At 42.9% G+C, this 20,315-nt stretch overlaps 1 protein-coding gene across 2 annotated transcripts in view; it reads right to left on the reverse strand.

The window, feature by feature from the left end:
- P2RX1 (purinergic receptor P2X 1) overlaps positions 1-20,315 on the reverse strand; it is a 93,697-nt gene that overhangs the window by 61,614 nt on the left and 11,768 nt on the right. For both annotated transcript variants that reach the window (XM_075194971.1, XM_075194970.1), the window contains exon 2: positions 3,019-3,166. In XM_075194971.1, coding sequence (XP_075051072.1) covers positions 3,019-3,166 — 148 coding nt within the window. The remainder of the gene's footprint in view (positions 1-3,018; positions 3,167-20,315) is intronic.

Genomic DNA, 20,315 nt, shown 5'->3' on the forward strand with positions numbered 1-20,315 from the left:
ACCTGTCAGCTTCAATCTGCCTTTGCTGGTTATAGTGTTCACACGCTTCCTTCTCTGTGCTGCTCCTGTTTCTGTGAATAGTCTGCCTGTTTCCTGATTTCTATCTGTTGTGACCTATGCCTGGATACCGACCTTGCTTGTTTGCTCATGACCCTGACCTCTACCTAAATACTGACTTTGCTTGTTTGCTCGTGGCCCTGACCTCTGCCTGGGTTCTGACTCTGACTTTTCATCATCTCCAAGGCACAGGATCGTGGTGCCAGCTATCCACTCCATCAGACTCACCTGTGTCAGCAGTGTTTCTCAGTACAGATTTACTGCTCTATCTTGCTCCGGGATTTTACCTGACACTGTACTGCTCTCTAGCTCCATCTAACACAGGGCACAGCTGGTACTACACCATCCTCTACTCCACACTGCCAATCTGTTATACTGGTGGAGGTTGGTACTGAATCCTGCTGCTAACTCGGTGTTCCTGCTTAATCCGGTCCAGGTGTATGGTTGATAGGGCATTTGGAAGTAGTTGTTTGGGTAGACAGGTGCCTTACCATCCTGTGGGTCAGGGAGGTTTGATGAGTTTGTGAGCAAGGGGATGTGATTGGCAGGCCTGTGTTTTTGCAAAAAATTTGTGTCCACCAGCAAACTTTTGTACTTTATAACATGATTAGTAGTTACTTATTTACCAACTTTATATTGAATTACAGCAATGTTGTTGTTGCAGATCAAGAATGGTATAAATCTTTTTTTTTTACATAGAGAAGAACTCTTTACATTTAATTTGGATTTGCTTCCTCTTTTCACCTTGGTGATCAAGAGAAGTGCCTCTTTATCCCTGTAGACATCAGTTTGAATGTCACCCATTGGCTCCAATCCTTCAACTGTTTTGGTGCTAAGAACATTACGTTAACCCTGTGGATTGTAAGCAACCGTTTTCCAGGGGAAAACTGCTCAATCGGGGGTGGGGTAAGGTAGGATATGATTCTTGGAGCGACACATCTGTTTTGAGTACTGTTTTTATTTAAATAGCATTTAGCATGCATCCTTAGGCATGGCAACACGCATATACTGCCTTCACGCAAGATGTCTACCAAACCAACTATCTCTCAAAAACTCTCTAAGGAATATACTGCATATTACCTTTTTTCTGACATAGCATTATATTCACTAACAAAGAGAGTAGATTACTATCCATTATATTTCAAAGTCCTTTTTTGGGATTAAATCTTGTACTCTATTTTACCAAATAAAGGTATTAAATAAACCCCTTTACTTATGTGGCTTATAAGTTAAATTCAGTTGTAGGAAAGACCACACTCTGATGGGACCATTAAGAATAACTTTCAGAAACTATTAAAAATCAATGTCACTACTGCTAGTAATTGATAGAAGATGCAAACAAGAATCCATGCAGACAGAAATTTTCAGTTTTGCATTTTCACTTTAAAAATAAGGATACAAAACATTTTGGGGTAAATGTATCAAGTTGCAAGTTTCTGGCGGGTTTGAAAAGTGGAGATGTTGCCTGTAGCAACCAATCAAATTCTAATTATCATTTATTTAGTACATTTTACAAAATTATAGCTAAAATCTGGTTGCTATAGTCAACATCTTCACTTTTCTAACCCTCCGAAAAGTCGCAGCTTGATACATTTACCCCCTTATGTTGCAATACAGAACAGTTATTTTGGATAAGTGAAGGACGGCTGAGAAACATTCTCTCTCCAATTTCCATTGTGCTGATTTTCAAAATTTTTAAATGTAATCAAACTATAAATTCAGTGCCGAGTATTGTTGAAATATGCAGGATCCATATCTAGAGTTCATCTTCTAGAGATAGCCAGAGACACCATTGTACGTTTTTTGCTGTGATAACAACCGTAGTAAAGGTGGATTTACATACCGTATATACCCGTGTATAAGCCGAGTTTTTCAGCACATTTTTGTAGGCTGAAAAAGGCCCCCTCGGCTTATACACGGGTGAACTTACCTGGTGTCCCGTCCCTCAGTTGTTAAGTTCCGCAGTGGAACGCATGTGCGTTCCACCGACAGGAAGTTCGGCATTTGGAACGCAAACTTGCGTTCCAAATGCCGAACTTCCTGTTGGTGGAACGCACATGCGTTCCACTGCGGGGGAAGGAAAAGGCTATAGCCAGAAACTCGGCTGTGGAGCTTTGCTCCCTAGAGACTCTAGGGCGCAGCGCAGTGCCTGCTTGAGATTTACTGTAGCTGTTCCCATCGCTGCCTTCCTTTTTCGTGGAACTCTGGAGCATGGAAGGCAGGCAACACCCCCAAGTCCCACGGAATCCAGACTGAACCATAAGGATAGAGGATTTCCGTGGCACACCACATACTGGAGCGATGGCCTAACGCCACTCAATGCACCCTGAACCCCCTTACACCACCAAGGTAATTGTAACATCTTTCAACCATTTAAACATGTTAAAGCCTTTTCACCACAGTGTATAGGTGCGCTAAATACATTTTGGAAAGTCATAAATTGGTTAACAATCCATTACTTAGACGACAAGCAAACAACACACATGATATAAAAATGCATATAGAGATGTAAATTAAAAACATAATAATGAATAAATCTAAAAAAATTACCAGTAGCTGCTGCATTTCCCACCCTAGGCTTATACTCGAGTCAATAAGTTTTACCATTTTTTTGTGGTAAAATTAGGTACCTCGGCTTATATTCGGGTCGACTTATACTCGAGTATATACGGTACTTACAGTATTATTTACAGTTGACTTAAGAAAGGGTTGTGCATAATACTGCAGTAGGGAATTAAAGAAATACACAACTCTATACAGCAGTGTTTTTTAGGAGTATCCTGATTTTTTAACCTTGTATAAAAGAAATAAGGAATGGTCAAAAGTGTTAACTCATTTTTCAACTTGTCATGGCGTTCATGTGTAACCTGAACCATGAAATACATAATATGTGTATTATAAAGTATGAAATAATTTGTTTTTATACTTTAAAGGGTTTGGAAATTGTTGAACAGTTCTTACCTGCGGTGGGAAAACATAGTCCGCAACATCCCAGATTTCTCTGCTCGTGTTCTCAATATTGGTAATTGCTATTCCTTTAAATTTAATGGAGACTGAGCTGATGATGTCATCTACATCTTGGTACCCTTTTTCATACAGGAACACCCATCTAAATTCAAACAATAATACAATATTATTAGTATTATATGTTTCAGTTATTATTGAAATATAGTACATGAAAAATACAATATATTTTAGTTGTTTTTTTTGCATTTATGGCTTATGTATATTGTTCAAACTTTCTGCTTTCATACATAAGCAATGTATATGTGACCTTGTGTCTAATATGGAGTTTTTCTACCCATTAAACCCTATTGATTTGGTTAGTGGTACTTAATGCATATTTTTCTACGATAATATAATTTAAATTCCATGTATATGATAATTAATTACCATCTACCACTTTTTGTACAACAAGATTAGTTTCATTTTTTACAAAAAAAAGTAATGCATTACAAAGCAGTTCTGAGCCATAAAATAGAATGTCATGGTTACAAAATTTTGCCACAAAATTAAATTTGTGTTGCAAAATAATTATTTTATATCACAAGATTAATTTAGCATCTATAACCCACTATCACCATGTGTGGTATTGGGGTGCATAAGTATATATTGCATCTCATTCTCTGCTCTGGGGCTAGCTCTTTGGTGTGGGCATAAATGACCAGAGGATCCCCAGCAGATACAGGTTTTACAGCAATTTCTCTTACAGTGTGGACACAAGCATGGAACATGTCTATGCAGTGCAATAGATGAATAATAGGTTGGGGGCACCAGACCATCTCTGATCACAAAATAAACTGGCAATCTGCACTATCCATAACTGTGGATTACATCCAGATATTATATATTTTGGTTTTGCACCAAATATAATTTCAAAAAGACAGAAACCAGTTAAAACATTTTGTTGTAGCAGGCCCTGATTTATGGAAAAGCTACATATGTCTGATTGTAAGTGTGTGTTTGTGTATTCACTTTCAATACTTTTATTAATGCTTTTACTTTTACTAGGTATTTCACATTTTCTTTAATTTCACTTTTAAAATCTGACACATATGAAGTGCTCATGCTCCATTGCAATTGGTTGAAATGCATACTGCATGGCTGCGACTTTTACTATGTTGGCAACTATGTACATGTATTGTATTGCAAGGCCGGACTGGGACTAAAAATCAGCCCTGGCATTTAAAGCACACAGGCCCACCTCTATTCCAGATAATAATATTACAGTACTTTTTGCAAAGGTCACTGTTATACAGTGTCCTGTGAGATACAAATGTATTACGTGCAGCTTGGCTCTCTATTTGTAGCATAGGGCTTACCAGTATCAGATAATCGTATGTACAGGACCAGCAAGAGAAATTTGGGAACTTTTGGTGCCCCCTCCATCGACGAGTAGCAAAGAAACTGTGTGCAGCCGTGGCGCCAAAAAGGGCATGGCCACATTGTGCTTGGGTGTGGTCAACATGGCACATTGATACATATATTGTAATAAAACATTACATTTATCATGCCCTCACAGCCACATTATGACACCCCCAACCCTCTGTACTTATCTATGCTTCTGCTGCTGTCATCCATCAGGGTGGGAACTTCCTATAGAATGAGCAGGGAAGCTCTTTGTCTCACGAGATTACCAAATCTTGTGATACTTAGAGCTTCTCGGCTTGCTCTGCATGGTGTGTCCCTTCCACTAACCAGAGCTGGATTAAGGCTCGAGAGACCAAGGGTATTTAAGACAGCAGGGCCCCTATTACGTAACATGGTTATCATTTTAGACAAATTTTAGACAAATAAACAGGCAATACTGTGTGCACTACTTTTAGATGCACACAGCTCTGCCTACACAAGCAGTACGTTGTGAAGTGGGACATACCTCCCAACTGTCCTTGCAGTCGGACCAAATCCTGACTAAGCGAGACAGCCACCCAAATTCAGGGCTGTCCCATCAGATTCAGGACAGTTGGCAGAATGTCCTGCTCTTTCCTACCTGTCTTGTTTCTTTCACCACTTGTAGCAGCTGGTTTCTTTAGCTCAGTTCCTTCTTGTCTTGATCCTGGAATATTGGATGCCTTATTTTGAAAAAAATGGGTACATGAGATTTAGAAACACAACCAGCCCGGTGTTAAATCAGTAGCACTCACGTTTTATAATTAGGCCTCCCTCCATTCCCAACTATAATAATATTCACATTTAATAAGTAGACCTATTTCCCTCCAACCAGCCCCAACATTAAATTAACAGTATACCCATTTACTCAAAACTTATTTCCCTCCTTCCAAACCGTCCCAGCAATAAATTAAATAGCATTAAAGTTTAATAAATATACCCATTTTCCACAACCATTCCCGGGAATAAATAATTCATATTCACATTTAATAAATAGCCCTCCTCCCCAAAATCAGCCCCATATTCAATTGATAACCCTAAACCACTCCAGCATTAAATTAAAGATTCCTTCACCTCACCTTATACAATTAGCCATCACCTACACTCCACCATTAAATAGCCTACCTCCCACACTATATTAAGACCCTCCCTTCCCTCACATATAAACATACTGAGGCCACCCACACACACGCCATATTAAAAAACTGCGGCCACACACACATTGCAATGGCGCCTGCGCGGATGCGCATGACATCATGATGTCACGTTGCGCGGCCGCACAAAACTTGACGCACGGGACCCAACAGCGCCAAGAGCCGAACCGGCCCACACAGCCATCGGCCCTTCTGGCAAATGCCAGAAGTGCCAGATGGCCAGTCCGGCCCTGTTGTATTGTATATGTCTGGTCTAGCAATTCTATTGGTAAACATTCTGCAGGTCTCATTTACAAAAATAAAATACAGAAAACTTGAGTATAAAGTAGAATTATGGGAGAAAAAAAATTCTCAAATATCACCACTCTGAACTACAGTGTTCCTTTACTATAAGTTCCTGTATTTCTCAATTTATACAGGAAATAAACAATGCAGCAAGAAGTTGTGAATTATGATGTTATTTCACACTGTAGGAGAACTGAGTGACAGATTACAAGAGCAAACAAAAAGCTAGTAGCTTTTCAATTTGATAAATGATCACAAACTGTACTTAGTTTTTGATAGATTGATTAACATGCATAGTTGCTAACTCTGACCAGGGGACTTCCAAATTTGGGACAGAACTACTGGTCCAAATTAGAGCAAGCAAATCCAGATTGCGCATATCTGCGCAAGGTGGACATCACACAAATCATGGCATCAAGATCTGGATTTTACAAATCATTTAAAAATCACTAATACATATCTTGTTGTATAAAGATGATTACGTGACAATGTATGGCAAAAATGATGAGTAATATTGATTTTGCATGCCACTGCAACTGGCAAATAGTTTTATTGACTAGTTCAAACTTATGGATATAACTTATTTTAAAGATACAAAAGATATTTGTATTCCTCTATTTACAAGACCAATTGTATTCTTTAATAAAAATTATCATTATCATATTTTGTTATATATTGCTTAAACACTATGCATTTTTTTTTCATTTCTGTAATAAACTACCTTCCTCCAACTAGCAAGGCCACGGGGGTCCCATGTCCTGTAGTGCTGCAGTGTAACTCAGAGCTTGAAATCCTTATAGCTCCAGGGCTCATAGCCTGAATTTGGAAAGCAATATACTGTAGGTATTGGTTGTTTCCGCTACCCTACACTAGTAAGCCCCAAATAGGCACTTGTGAAACATTGATTTAAAAAGTTGCTATTTTATCAGTGTTCTCATAAGTGGTAGTTCTAATAATGGTGATATTTTGTTGGATACAGCTACCAGAGAGAAGCTTAATCGTCCTGCTAGCCTGTTTTATCTTCCAAGTGGTGTTATTATCTCTATAGTGCTTCACATACTGAGCAGACAATCCTTACCCTACACTGATGAGCCTTAAAAAGGCTGAAAAACTGCCTCTATTTTGGATTTTATGTCAGGACTTGTTTATGCTCTGAAAACCCAATGTGTTAAGCACCGACTTAAAAGGTTGCCATCTATATCAAACCTTCACCAGTCGCCCACAGCTGACTGCTCCTGTTCTCACTTATTCAATTCTTTGTTGTAGAGAATGTGACTGAGCAATGATTTGTGTGTCACGTGACCTCCTTATCACAACACAGGGAGGTCGAGCAGCATAACAGAGGAGGATGAGGATGTGATCTGTGCTCTCCCTCCTTACTCTACAGACTCTATCTTTAAATGTAAGTCAGGGAACTGTGAAGTCATGTGAATGAAGTATAAAAGGCACATGGGGGAGATCTGATTAGCATGTAAAGGGCATGTAGGTGATCTGATTGGCATGTAAGGGATATGTGGGAAGATCTGATGGGCATGTAAAAGCATGTGGGAAGGTCTAACGGACATGTGGAGAGGTCTAAAGGGCATGTGGTGAGGTCTGGGGGGGCACGTGATTTGAGTGGCATGTGGGGACGTCTGGGAGGCATGTGAATGCATGTGAGCAGGTCTGAGTGGCATGCTGGATGCATGCTAATAGACATGTGGATAGGTCTGAGTGCCTTGTGGTGGAGTTTTGATGTACATGTGGGATCTGATGGCTTGTGGGAGTCTGAATGTGGGTACATTTTTGAAAAGTGTGAGTCTGAGGGACTGTGGAGCTATTTAGTAGCAAGTGGCTAAGTGTGGCATTGTGGTGGGATTTTAAAGCAAGTGAGATGTATGTGTAGTCACCAATGGCCATTCTGGATATCACATATCTCCATTGAGCTGTATGCTATTCATTGATGATGATAGGAACAATGTCAAAAGTCATTCAGACAAACAAGATTGTGCAGCTGGAGCATACAGTAACATGTCATTTAGGAAAGCATAAATTTATGTCTAAACATAGTACTATTATAGTTCTTCAGTGCTATATCACCAAATAATATAATGTGTGCTACTGAGTTTATTTGTTGAGGCAGGGTAAGAAACTGTTACCTCCAAGCAAAGGGTTAATGTCAGGCGTCCTCTTTGCACTGACACTTGGTGCAGGAGACAGACGCCAGCACCTTCTCGTCAGCCGCGTCCCGTTGCCTAGCAAAGGGACGCTATCTCTGCTCACCTGTCAACGGTCAGCGTGTCTGACTGCCAAATCTCCATCACCCAATCAGGATGCACCGTATGGTATATAGAGCACCGTCGGACACATGTTGGGTGCCAGAGTATTGGTTCACTCCTGCTCCAGCGCTTCCTGAACTTTTGATCCAGTGTTCTTCGGGTCTGACTCGGCTTCCTGTTACTATTCTCCTGTGTTCTGTTTTGGTATCTCACTGCCCGGCTGGTTTGACTATTTAGTTTGACCTGACCTCTCTGGAACCTCCCTGTGTACCGCACCGCTCGTTTGGCTTTGACCTGGACTGCCTGACTACGCCTGTCTACTACTGTCGCTACACCGGTGACTGTCTTGTAGAACCGCAACCTGCATATCCTCTGCAGCTAATCCCAAACTCCCTTGTGGAGGTCCTTGGTGAATACCGGGGGTATATTAGACTCTGCGCCTCCCTGTTCAGTTGCGCTAATACAATGTTAGAGGCCATCTCTGAAATTCCGTGACAGTTAACTTCCTGGTAGTCAGGAGGAAGCCCCACCAATTCCTCATGGGGGAGCGGTCTGGGCCTATTTAAGGGTTCAAATTCAGTCTAATCTTGACTGGTGTCTGGGGAGGGTGGAAGTCTCACACCTGCCCAATGAAGATGCCAATATACCCTGAACTTTGTGCATAGCTCTGGTTTGCTGTTGATGCGCAGTGCTTTGGATACTCACAATGAATCTCATGTTTGATCCAGACTCAAGACTTTGGCTGGTGACTTGATGTTAACTCAGTACAAGTTGGTGTCAGATTGAGATCAAGTCAAGTCCTTCCGGGAAGACTTGGGAGCCAGTATGGAGTCAGTAATGCAGCAGCTCTTGGCACATCGTATCGAGCTGCAAGAACAAGGAGTGCAGCAGTAGCAGCAGCGTCAACAGACCCAAATGGAGTAGATGGCAAAACAAACAGAAAACCTACTATTGCTGTTCTGGGAGCAGAGGACTGCTCACCAGGAGGAGGTGCCTCAGCTCACCATTCAATGGCTCCTGTAATTCCTAAAATGAGGGTTGACAACGATGCTGATGCTTTCCTGACCATGATTGCGTGAGTGGTCACTGCACAGGTATGGCCCAGGCACTGTTGGGCTATTTGAGATGCCCCTCTACTAATGGGGGACACTCAAACGGCCTATGCAGCAATCTCCACTGGTGATTATGGAAATCTGAAAGTAGCCATCTGTGACTAGTTTGCCCTTAATCCAGAGGCCTAGTTCCAGACAGAGTGTTATGATATTGGTGCAGAAATTTGCTGACTGCAGAAAAGTGGTTTCACCAGGAACTTCATATGTCCAGCCATATGTCCAGCAAGGTGGTGGAGTCTGAGGTCTTGAAGCAGATTATCAGTCTTCTACCCTAAAGCCTGGTGGCTGTGCATTCACAGCATGGAGAACTTGAAATCAGCTGTTCAGTTAGTTGAAAATGCCTTGGTGGCAGACAGGGGTGTGGAATTTGCCATACTTTCTTGCTCTTTGTGAAACTGTAGGGAAAAAGGTTGTTTATTCCGTCAGTTCCTAGGAGAGACATTTCCATTTGCCCCTGATTAATTTCTAAGCTGAGTAAAAAACCCTAAAACCTAGAGACAGAGAAGAAAAGACTACAAGAACTAGGTCTTATGAGAAATTCTGGCGGGAAAGAGTTGCACCACCTACTGTTGATACTAATAACAATGATGATGTTGGTTGCCTGCACTTAAAAGGGCATTCGAAAATGTTGTAGCAGTTAGGTTGCACAATATAAAAGAGCTCAGGTACTCTTGTTTAATTTTGGAAAACAAAATATTATATTGAAAGGAAAAGCATAAACAAACGGGAGGTTATGCAACAAATGGCTGTTCCCCTCCCTTTAAGAAAACAGGTGTTGACTTAGGATGGACACCTGGGATAGGATAAAATTGTGGATAGAATCATAGCAAGATTATTTTGGTGCAGTGACTATACAGCGGTTGTTAGATTTTGTACAACATGTCCTGATTCTCAAGGAACAGCTACGAAACATTCAGCCCCTGCCCAAATGCTTCCCCTCCCCGTTGATGGTGTTGCTTTGGTTATAATAGGAGTGGACCTAGTAGTGCCTATTGAGCAATCCTCTAAAGGTTTTAAGTTTATGATTGTTGTACCCGCATTCCCCTTGCGGTTTGCCACAGCCAAACAGGTTGTCACTAAGTTAATGAAATTATTTTCCCAGGTGAGCTTGCCAAAGGTGGCCCTCACTGACCAAGGTTTAATTGCACTTCAAAATCAATGTTGAAACTGTTTATTTAAACTGAGAAGAGGTGGGATAAAATTCTCAACTACTTCTTGTAAGCTGTATATGAGATATATCAGGCCTTGACTGGGTTTTCACGTTTGAGCTCCTTTATGGACTTTTTTACAATATGTTGAGAATATGTATAATTACCTGGATTTAGTTGGTTGATTAGCTAGAGAGAATTTATTGCATTTGCAACAGGCAGAAGATTGGCTATATAATCATAATGTTCCAGCGCATGTCTTTGCTCCAGGCGATAAGGTTTTGCTGTTGTTACCCATGTAGGGGAGTAAACTGTTGGCTAAATGACAAGGACCCTTTGAAGTTGCCCACAAGATACCTAAATATGAATGTACACCACATTTTAACTATAGATCTAAATTAAACCCTAATCCGAACCCAACCATAAACCTAGCTCAAATTCTAATCCAAGTCTAACCATAAACCTATTTTAAACTCTAATCCAAGTCTAATCATAAACCTATTTTAAACTCTAATCCAAGTCTAATCATACACCTAGCTCAAACTCTAATCCAAGTCTAATCATAAACCTAGCTCAAACTCTAATCCAAGTCTAATCATAAACCTAGCTCAAACTCGAATCCAAGTCTAATCATAAACCTAGCTCAAACTCGAATCCAAGTCTAATCATAAACCAAGCTCAAACTCGAATCCAAGTCTAATCATAAACCAAGCTCAAACTCTAATCCAAGTCTAATCATAAACCTAGTGTCACTCACCGGACTGTGAGTGCTTCTTCCCGGACATTTAGGAACCGTGGCCGTCCTCCATCCTGAGGGACTGCGCATGCGCAGCCCTTTCTATACCTCCAGTGTATGTTCCTTTAACTTAATTGGCAGATCAGGCAACCTCCCTATATTAAGCACCTGTGGTCATCACCACATTGCCTGATCTTGGAGTCTCATTCCCCATGAGTCTCTGAAGGTGTTCCTGTGTTTCCTCGTTTATTCAGCCCAGCTGATTCCTGTGGTTTCCAAACCACTTCTACCTCTGTGGTTTCCAAACCACTTCTACTACTGTGGTTCCCATACCACTTCTACCATCTACTGTATCATCGTGACTGTGAGCTGATTCCTATCCGCTGCCTCCGTGCACTACAGTCTTCTAACCACTTCAACTCTACCTTGTATCATTGGGACTGTTAGCTGATGCCTATCCGCTGCCTCCGTGCACTACAGTCTTTCATTCACATCCACTCACCTGTTCATGATTGTGACTGCCAGCTGATTCCTATCCGCTGCCTCCGTGCACTACAGTCTTCAACCTGCAACTCGTCTGTGTTTCATCATCGTGACTGCTAGCTGATTCCTATCCGCTGCCTCCGTGCACTACAGTCTTCAACCTGCAACCCGTCTGTGTTTCATCGTGACTGTTTAGCTGATTCCTATCCGCTGCCTCTGTGCGCTTCAGTCTTCAGTCCTTGTCAACTCTCCCGTGTTTCCTTGAGTCTGCTGCCACTATTGCTACCCGCTACTCTCCGTGATCAACTGTTCCAGTTCAACTCTGCTCTGGTGTCCCATCGTTACTGCACCTGCTGGTTGCTATTGGCTACCTCCGTGTTCCCGCAGAGACCCGCTGCTGTTACTTCTCAGCGCTACGCATCCATCTACTGCTGATCCGCTCTCCACGCCTTCCTGGGTTCCCTGCTGGTCTACCTACCTGTGCGCTGCACCTGCTAGACCACCGCTTCACCCATCCAGGGACTTTGCATCCTGCCGGCCTCCTGCCGTTCAGGTATCTCTGCACTTCTGTCTGACTGCCTTCTCCTGAACCACGGTATGCATACTTCCCATTGACTGTGCTGTGTATTGCATACCTTGCTGGACTGTGTTGGTTCTCCTCTGGAGTGTACTATCCGCTGAGTCTATTGCCATCATTGACTGTGTTATCTCATGCTGGATTACTTCAAGAGACTTTCTATATTGGCAGTGTTGTTCAGTCATTTATACATTTATATTGTGCATATTACTGTGGATCAAAGTCAAGGTGCCCGTGTATATATTGTGTTGCAGTCTCTCCCCGTGCACCTCCTCACATATATATTCAGTGGTACAACTTGCTAGTGGCAGACCACTGACCCCTGTTTCCAGTTTCACCTGCTCCAGTATCCTCTCACATAGCAGTGGTACAACTTGCTAACGCAGACCACTGACTCCCCGGATACCTCCATTTGGATTCCATTCCTTCACTCAGACAGCGGTACAACTTGCTATCCGCAGACCGCTGACTCTCATCACCTCCTCGTTTCTGTTGGACATTCCTCCTCACTATAGCAGTGGTACAACTTGCTACCGCAGACCACTGACTACCTTCACGTGTCCTTTGTCCATACAGTTCCTCGTGTATTACTACCTCCATATTGCCAGTGCTGCTAGTCATAGACTTTCCTGAGCATCTCATCATCTGCTATTTCCTGTTCCGTGATCACCCTGCTACCAGAGTACCATATTACCACCTATACTGCTCTGGTAAGCCTATCACCTGGTGATCCCTGGGTAAAGACTCCTAGTGCCCGTGACAGTAAGATCAGGCCATGACAGACCCAGATACGGAACCTACTGCTAAAGAGATGCTGCAGCATCTGGTCAGCCGTGTGGAGCAACAGGATGCTCGCCAACAGCTGTTACTTCAATGTTACCAATCATTAACCTCCCAAGGAACATCTGGACAGACTGTTACAGCTAATATTGAAGCTCCTGTGCTTTCCTCCGTTTCCCCAGTGCCATCCCAGGTGTCTACAGCTCCTACGCTTCACCTGCCTACTCCGTCAAAATATGACGGGGACCCCAAAACTTGTAGAGGTTTCCTTAACCAATGTTCAGTCCATTTTGAACTCCAACCTCAAAATTTTTCTACCCATCGTTCCAGAGTGGCCTATCTTATCTCATTGTTTTCGGGACAAGCCCTGGCTTGGTCCTCCCCTCTGTGGGAAAGAAACGATCCAATTCTACAAGATAGCGCCAAATTCATTTCCACGTTCCGAAGTGTGTTCGATGAACCAGGTCGTGTGACCTTCGCTGCTTCCAGCATTCTTCGTTTGCGACAAGGCTCCCATACTGTAGGACAGTATGTCATTCAATTTAGGATCTTAGCCTCTGAACTTCAGTGGAACACTGAAGCATTAGTTGCCGCCTTCTGGCAGGGGCTCTCCGATAAAATTAAAGATGCACTGACTACCCAAGAGCTTCCTTCGTCACTAGAAGATTTGATCTCTCTTTGCCATCGTGTAGATATGAGATTTCGTGAAAGAGAGTCTGAGAAAACAACAGCTGTCAAAGCACCTCTTCGTTTAAACCCTCAATTTCGTCCAGCTCCATCCTCTGTGATTCCCATGGAGATAGGACGTTCCAAATTATCTTCAGAGGAAAGGAAACGAAGAGTAAAGAATAGACTCTGTATCTATTGTGCTGATTCCACGCATATGCTCAGCTCTTGCCCTAAGAGATCGGGAAATGCCAGGCCCTAACTAGTTCTGGAGAGGTGAAGTTAGGGTCCCTGGAGTCCTCTCCATTGTCTATGAAATCTAAAGTCTGCGCTTTTGATGTTACGATTTCCTTTGCTACCAAATCCTTTGAGTCACAGGCATTGATTGATTCCGGAGCAGCAGGAAATTTCATTTCTAAATCACTAGTGAATCAATGGTCCCTACCAGTGATCACTTTAAAAACACCCATTACTGTGACGGCTATAGATGGATCACGCCTCATCAATGGTCTCATCACCCAGAGTACGTCTCCAGTAACCCTTCAGATTGGTGTACTACACCATGAAGAAATTTCGTTTTTAATTCTTCCAGTTACGACAAGTCCGATTGTCTTAGGCCTTCCATGGCTTCAGTGTCACTCTCCCCAGATTGACTGGCGCACCCCTCAAGTTACGTCTTGGGGGTCTGAATGTCACCATCGTTGTCTCTCTCAAGTTATTCCTCTTAAAGTACAGCGATCTTCCATCTCATCTTCCTCCCCGGGACTCCCTCCTCAGTATGCTTCATTTGCCGATGTGTTTGATAAAGCTCAGTCTGAACGTCTTCCTCCTCATCGTTCTTGGGATTGTCCGATCGACCTTCTACCTGGCAAGACTCCTCCCAGGGGTCGGGTCTATCCTCTCTCGTTACCTGAAACTCAAGCCACATCTGAGTACATACAGGAGAATCTCCAGCGTGGGTTCATTCGACCTTCCACCTCTCCCGCTGGAGCTGGGTTCTTCTTCGTCAAAAAGAAGGATGGATCATTACGCCCTTGTATAGATTTTCGTGGACTCAACGCCATTACTATCAAGAATCGGTATCCCATTCCGCTGATCACTGAGCTATTTGATCGCATCAAGGGAGCTCGGATATTTACTAAGTTGGATCTTCGTGGTGCCTACAATTTAATTAGAATCCGTTCCGGTGACGAATGGAAGACCGCGTTTAACACCAGAGATGGGCATTACGAATATTTAGTAATGCCCTTCGGGCTGTGTAATGCCCCCGCTGTTTTCCAGGGTTTCATCAATGAGATCTTTCGGGACTTATTATATGTATGTGTCGTTGTCTACCTAGACGACATATTGATCTTCTCACAGGACCTGCCTTCTCATCACCAACATGTGGCAGAGGTCCTCTCCAGACTACGGAAAAACTCGTTGTTCTGTAAATTGGAAAAATGTTCATTCGAGTTACCCCAGATTCCCTTCTTGGGGTATATAGTTTCCGGAGTTGGCCTGAAGATGGATCCAGACAAAGTAAATGCTGTACTACATTGGCCTCAGCCAACTACTCTTCGTGCCATCCAGCGTTTTTTAGGTTTTGCCAATTACTATAGACGCTTCATTCAAGACTTTTCATCCATTGCATCTCCCATTGTGGCCCTAACTCGGAAAGGGGCTAATACTAAGCAATGGTCATCTGAGGCTCTCCAAGCCTTTCAAATCCTCAAAGAGGCCTTCTCGTCTGCTCCCATTCTGCGACAGCCTGATGTGACACTCCCCTTCTTCCTAGAAGTAGATGCCTCTAATGTGGGCTTAGGAGCTATTCTCTCCCAACGCTCGGAGCAACAAAAATTACATCCTTGTGCCTTCTACTCTCGGGGTCTTCTGCCCGCAGAGAAAAATTATACTATCGGGGACAAGGAGTTGCTGGCCATCAAAGCTGCATTAGAGGAATGGAGATACTTGTTGGAAGGAGCTCGTCATCCGGTGACGATCTTCACGGATCATAAGAACTTGTCATATTTGCAATCTGCTCAATGCTTGAACCCTCGTCAAGCAAGATGGTCTCTTTTCTTTTCCCGCTTTGAATTAATTATAACCTTCAAACCAGCCGCTAAGAACAAGAAAGCTGACGCTCTATCTCGAGCTTTTGTGACGTCCTCTGATGTGGAAGAGGTTCCCAACCATGCTATTCTAGACCCCAAATGTATTTCTCTGGCTGCTTCATCCACCAAAATGCTACCATTTGGGAAGACCCTTGTGCCTCCTACTCTGAGGAGGAAAATCCTTTCGTGGTTCCATGCCTCTCGTTTTTCTGGACACGCCGGTGAACACAAGACCTTTGAGATTCTCTCTCGTAGTTACTGGTGGCCTTCAATGAGGAGAGACGTCAAAGAGTTTATTGCTTCCTGTGATTTATGTTCTCAGTTCAAATCCTCCCGCAGAACTCCAGCAGGGTTGCTGCGACCACTACCCATTCCGTCCAAGCCTTGGACCCATATTAGTATGGATTTCGTTACTGATTTGCCACCAAGTAAGAATCACAATACTATTTGGGTAGTGGTAGACAGATTTTCGAAGATGGCCCATTTCGTCCCTCTGTCCGGTTTACCTTCCTCGTCTACTCTGGCTGAACATTTCATTAAAGAAATCTTCCGCATCCATGGATGTCCGTCTGAGATTGTGTCGGATAGAGGAGTACAATTCGTTTCCAGATTCTGGCGGGCCCTTTGTAAAACCTTGGGCATACGATTAGCACTCTCATCGTCTTACCATCCGCAATCTAACGGACAAACGGAACGAGTCAATCAAGATCTTGAGACTTTTATTAGGATGTTCTCTTCAGCCAACCAAGACAACTGGGTAGAATTGCTCCCTTGGGCTGAATTCGCCCATAACAACATGTACCATGAGTCATCATCCAAAACTCCATTCTTTGTGGTCTACGGTCACCATCCGTCTTTTCCGGAATTTCCTGCCCTCCCGCCCACCCAAGTTCCTGCTGTGGAGACTGCTTGTCAAACCTTCAAAAATATCTGGTCTCAGGTCAAAACCTGTTTAAAGAAGACATCTAATAAATATAAGTCTTTCGCAGATAAGAAGAGGCGGGCTATTCCACCACTAAAAATTGGAGATCGTGTCTGGTTATCTACCAAAAATATTCGTTTGAAGGTTCCATCTATGAAATTCGCCCCTCGTTTTATTGGTCCATATAGGATCATTCAAATGATCAATCCAGTATGTGTTAAACTTCTTCTTCCTAAGAATCTTCGGATTTCCAATGCCTTCCATGTGTCCTTGCTCAAACCTCTCATCATCAACCGTTTCTCGACTCCTCCCTCAGCACCGCAGCCAGTTCAAGTTCATCAGGAGGAGGATTTCGAGATTACTGAGGTATTGGATGCAAAAATTTCGCGAGGAGTCCTCCGTTTCCTCGTTCATTGGAAGGGCTTTGGTCCTGAAGAGCGTTCATGGATCAAAGCTGAAGATCTTAATGCTCCTGCCCTTCTGAAGAAGTTTTATTCCAAAAATCCGGACAAGCCCGGTTCCAGGCGTTCTGTGCCCACCTTTAAAAGGGGGGGTACTGTCACTCACCGGACTGTGAGTGCTTCTTCCCGGACATTTAGGAACCGTGGCCGTCCTCCATCCTGAGGGACTGCGCATGCGCAGCCCTTTCTATACCTCCAGTGTATGTTCCTTTAACTTAATTGGCAGATCAGGCAACCTCCCTATATTAAGCACCTGTGGTCATCACCACATTGCCTGATCTTGGAGTCTCATTCCCCATGAGTCTCTGAAGGTGTTCCTGTGTTTCCTCGTTTATTCAGCCCAGCTGATTCCTGTGGTTTCCAAACCACTTCTACCTCTGTGGTTTCCAAACCACTTCTACTACTGTGGTTCCCATACCACTTCTACCATCTACTGTATCATCGTGACTGTGAGCTGATTCCTATCCGCTGCCTCCGTGCACTACAGTCTTCTAACCACTTCAACTCTACCTTGTATCATTGGGACTGTTAGCTGATGCCTATCCGCTGCCTCCGTGCACTACAGTCTTTCATTCACATCCACTCACCTGTTCATGATTGTGACTGCCAGCTGATTCCTATCCGCTGCCTCCGTGCACTACAGTCTTCAACCTGCAACTCGTCTGTGTTTCATCATCGTGACTGCTAGCTGATTCCTATCCGCTGCCTCCGTGCACTACAGTCTTCAACCTGCAACCCGTCTGTGTTTCATCGTGACTGTTTAGCTGATTCCTATCCGCTGCCTCTGTGCGCTTCAGTCTTCAGTCCTTGTCAACTCTCCCGTGTTTCCTTGAGTCTGCTGCCACTATTGCTACCCGCTACTCTCCGTGATCAACTGTTCCAGTTCAACTCTGCTCTGGTGTCCCATCGTTACTGCACCTGCTGGTTGCTATTGGCTACCTCCGTGTTCCCGCAGAGACCCGCTGCTGTTACTTCTCAGCGCTACGCATCCATCTACTGCTGATCCGCTCTCCACGCCTTCCTGGGTTCCCTGCTGGTCTACCTACCTGTGCGCTGCACCTGCTAGACCACCGCTTCACCCATCCAGGGACTTTGCATCCTGCCGGCCTCCTGCCGTTCAGGTATCTCTGCACTTCTGTCTGACTGCCTTCTCCTGAACCACGGTATGCATACTTCCCATTGACTGTGCTGTGTATTGCATACCTTGCTGGACTGTGTTGGTTCTCCTCTGGAGTGTACTATCCGCTGAGTCTATTGCCATCATTGACTGTGTTATCTCATGCTGGATTACTTCAAGAGACTTTCTATATTGGCAGTGTTGTTCAGTCATTTATACATTTATATTGTGCATATTACTGTGGATCAAAGTCAAGGTGCCCGTGTATATATTGTGTTGCAGTCTCTCCCCGTGCACCTCCTCACATATATATTCAGTGGTACAACTTGCTAGTGGCAGACCACTGACCCCTGTTTCCAGTTTCACCTGCTCCAGTATCCTCTCACATAGCAGTGGTACAACTTGCTAACGCAGACCACTGACTCCCCGGATACCTCCATTTGGATTCCATTCCTTCACTCAGACAGCGGTACAACTTGCTATCCGCAGACCGCTGACTCTCATCACCTCCTCGTTTCTGTTGGACATTCCTCCTCACTATAGCAGTGGTACAACTTGCTACCGCAGACCACTGACTACCTTCACGTGTCCTTTGTCCATACAGTTCCTCGTGTATTACTACCTCCATATTGCCAGTGCTGCTAGTCATAGACTTTCCTGAGCATCTCATCATCTGCTATTTCCTGTTCCGTGATCACCCTGCTACCAGAGTACCATATTACCACCTATACTGCTCTGGTAAGCCTATCACCTGGTGATCCCTGGGTAAAGACTCCTAGTGCCCGTGACACCTAGCTCAAACTCTAATCCAAGTCTAACCATAAACCAAGCTCAAACTCTAATCCAAGTCTAATCATAAACCTATTTTAAACTCTAATCCAAGTCTAACCATAAACCTAGCTCAAACTCTAATCCAAGTCTAATCATAAACCAAGCTCAAACTCTAATCCAAGTCTAATCATAAACCTAGCTCAAACTCTAATCCAAGTCTAATCATAAACCTAGCTCAAACTCTAATCCAAGTCTAATCATAAACCAAGCTCAAACTCTAATCCAAGTCTAATCATAAACCTAGCTCAAACTCTAATCTAAATCTAATCATAAACCTATCTCACACCCTAATCCAAGTCTATATATAAAACATATAAACCTTGAAAAACATGTTGGCATGTTAAAGGGAGTACAGTTTTGTTCCCCCGGACATATAACATCCTGTCAGAGAGCAATAGAGTATATTAATACCCAGGACCTCCAGAGAGATTGTTTTTACTTTCTGCTCTCACTACACAAGTATTTGGTAGGATGTACCACTATACCCCTCATAGGGATGCTGTAGTTATTACATGTATATTTTATATTTGATAAATGTGAATGTTTTAATGTGTTTTTATATCACAATATTTATTAAAGGATATTATGCAATATGTTTTCAGTTTTTCTCTTTTCCCATAATATAACATACAAATTTTGATCCACATTGTATTGAAGATTTGAGAAACATCCACTGAAAGATCTACATCCTCTAACGTCAGCAATTATGGATATATGAAGTGAGGTGTACTCACAAAGGAGTCTCTGGATTTTTTTGGTGACCATATACACAGAATAATATATTTTATTGATTTTCCTTTCTTTTTTGGTGACTTGGTAATTCATACTAAGTACATAAAATGTTGTCCTTCAACGTCACACTGTGTTATTTATCTTTATATATGGAGAAATGAGTTTGTCACTTGGTGGATCACTATACAAAATTTTAATATACATTTACTACACTATACTATTGTTGTTTTTGAGACGATATCATCAAAAGAATTGGACAATTTTTGGCCATAAAAGTAATTTTGGTTGTTTTTTTGCTGGACACTGTTATAATTTAAGTTTTTTGGTATAATTAACCTCAATCTCATGTGTGATATTAACAATAAGCCTAGCTCAAACTCTAATTCAAGCTTAACACTAACACTAAACCTAACACACCCAATAATACAAGTCTAACCATAAACCAAGCTCAAACTACAATACAAGTCTATCCATAATCCTAACTCACACACTAATTCAAGTGTAAACCGAAACC

The sequence above is a fragment of the Mixophyes fleayi genome, chromosome 2 (genome assembly GCF_038048845.1).
Source record: "Mixophyes fleayi isolate aMixFle1 chromosome 2, aMixFle1.hap1, whole genome shotgun sequence".
In the NCBI taxonomy this organism is placed as follows: Eukaryota; Metazoa; Chordata; class Amphibia; order Anura; family Limnodynastidae; genus Mixophyes; species Mixophyes fleayi.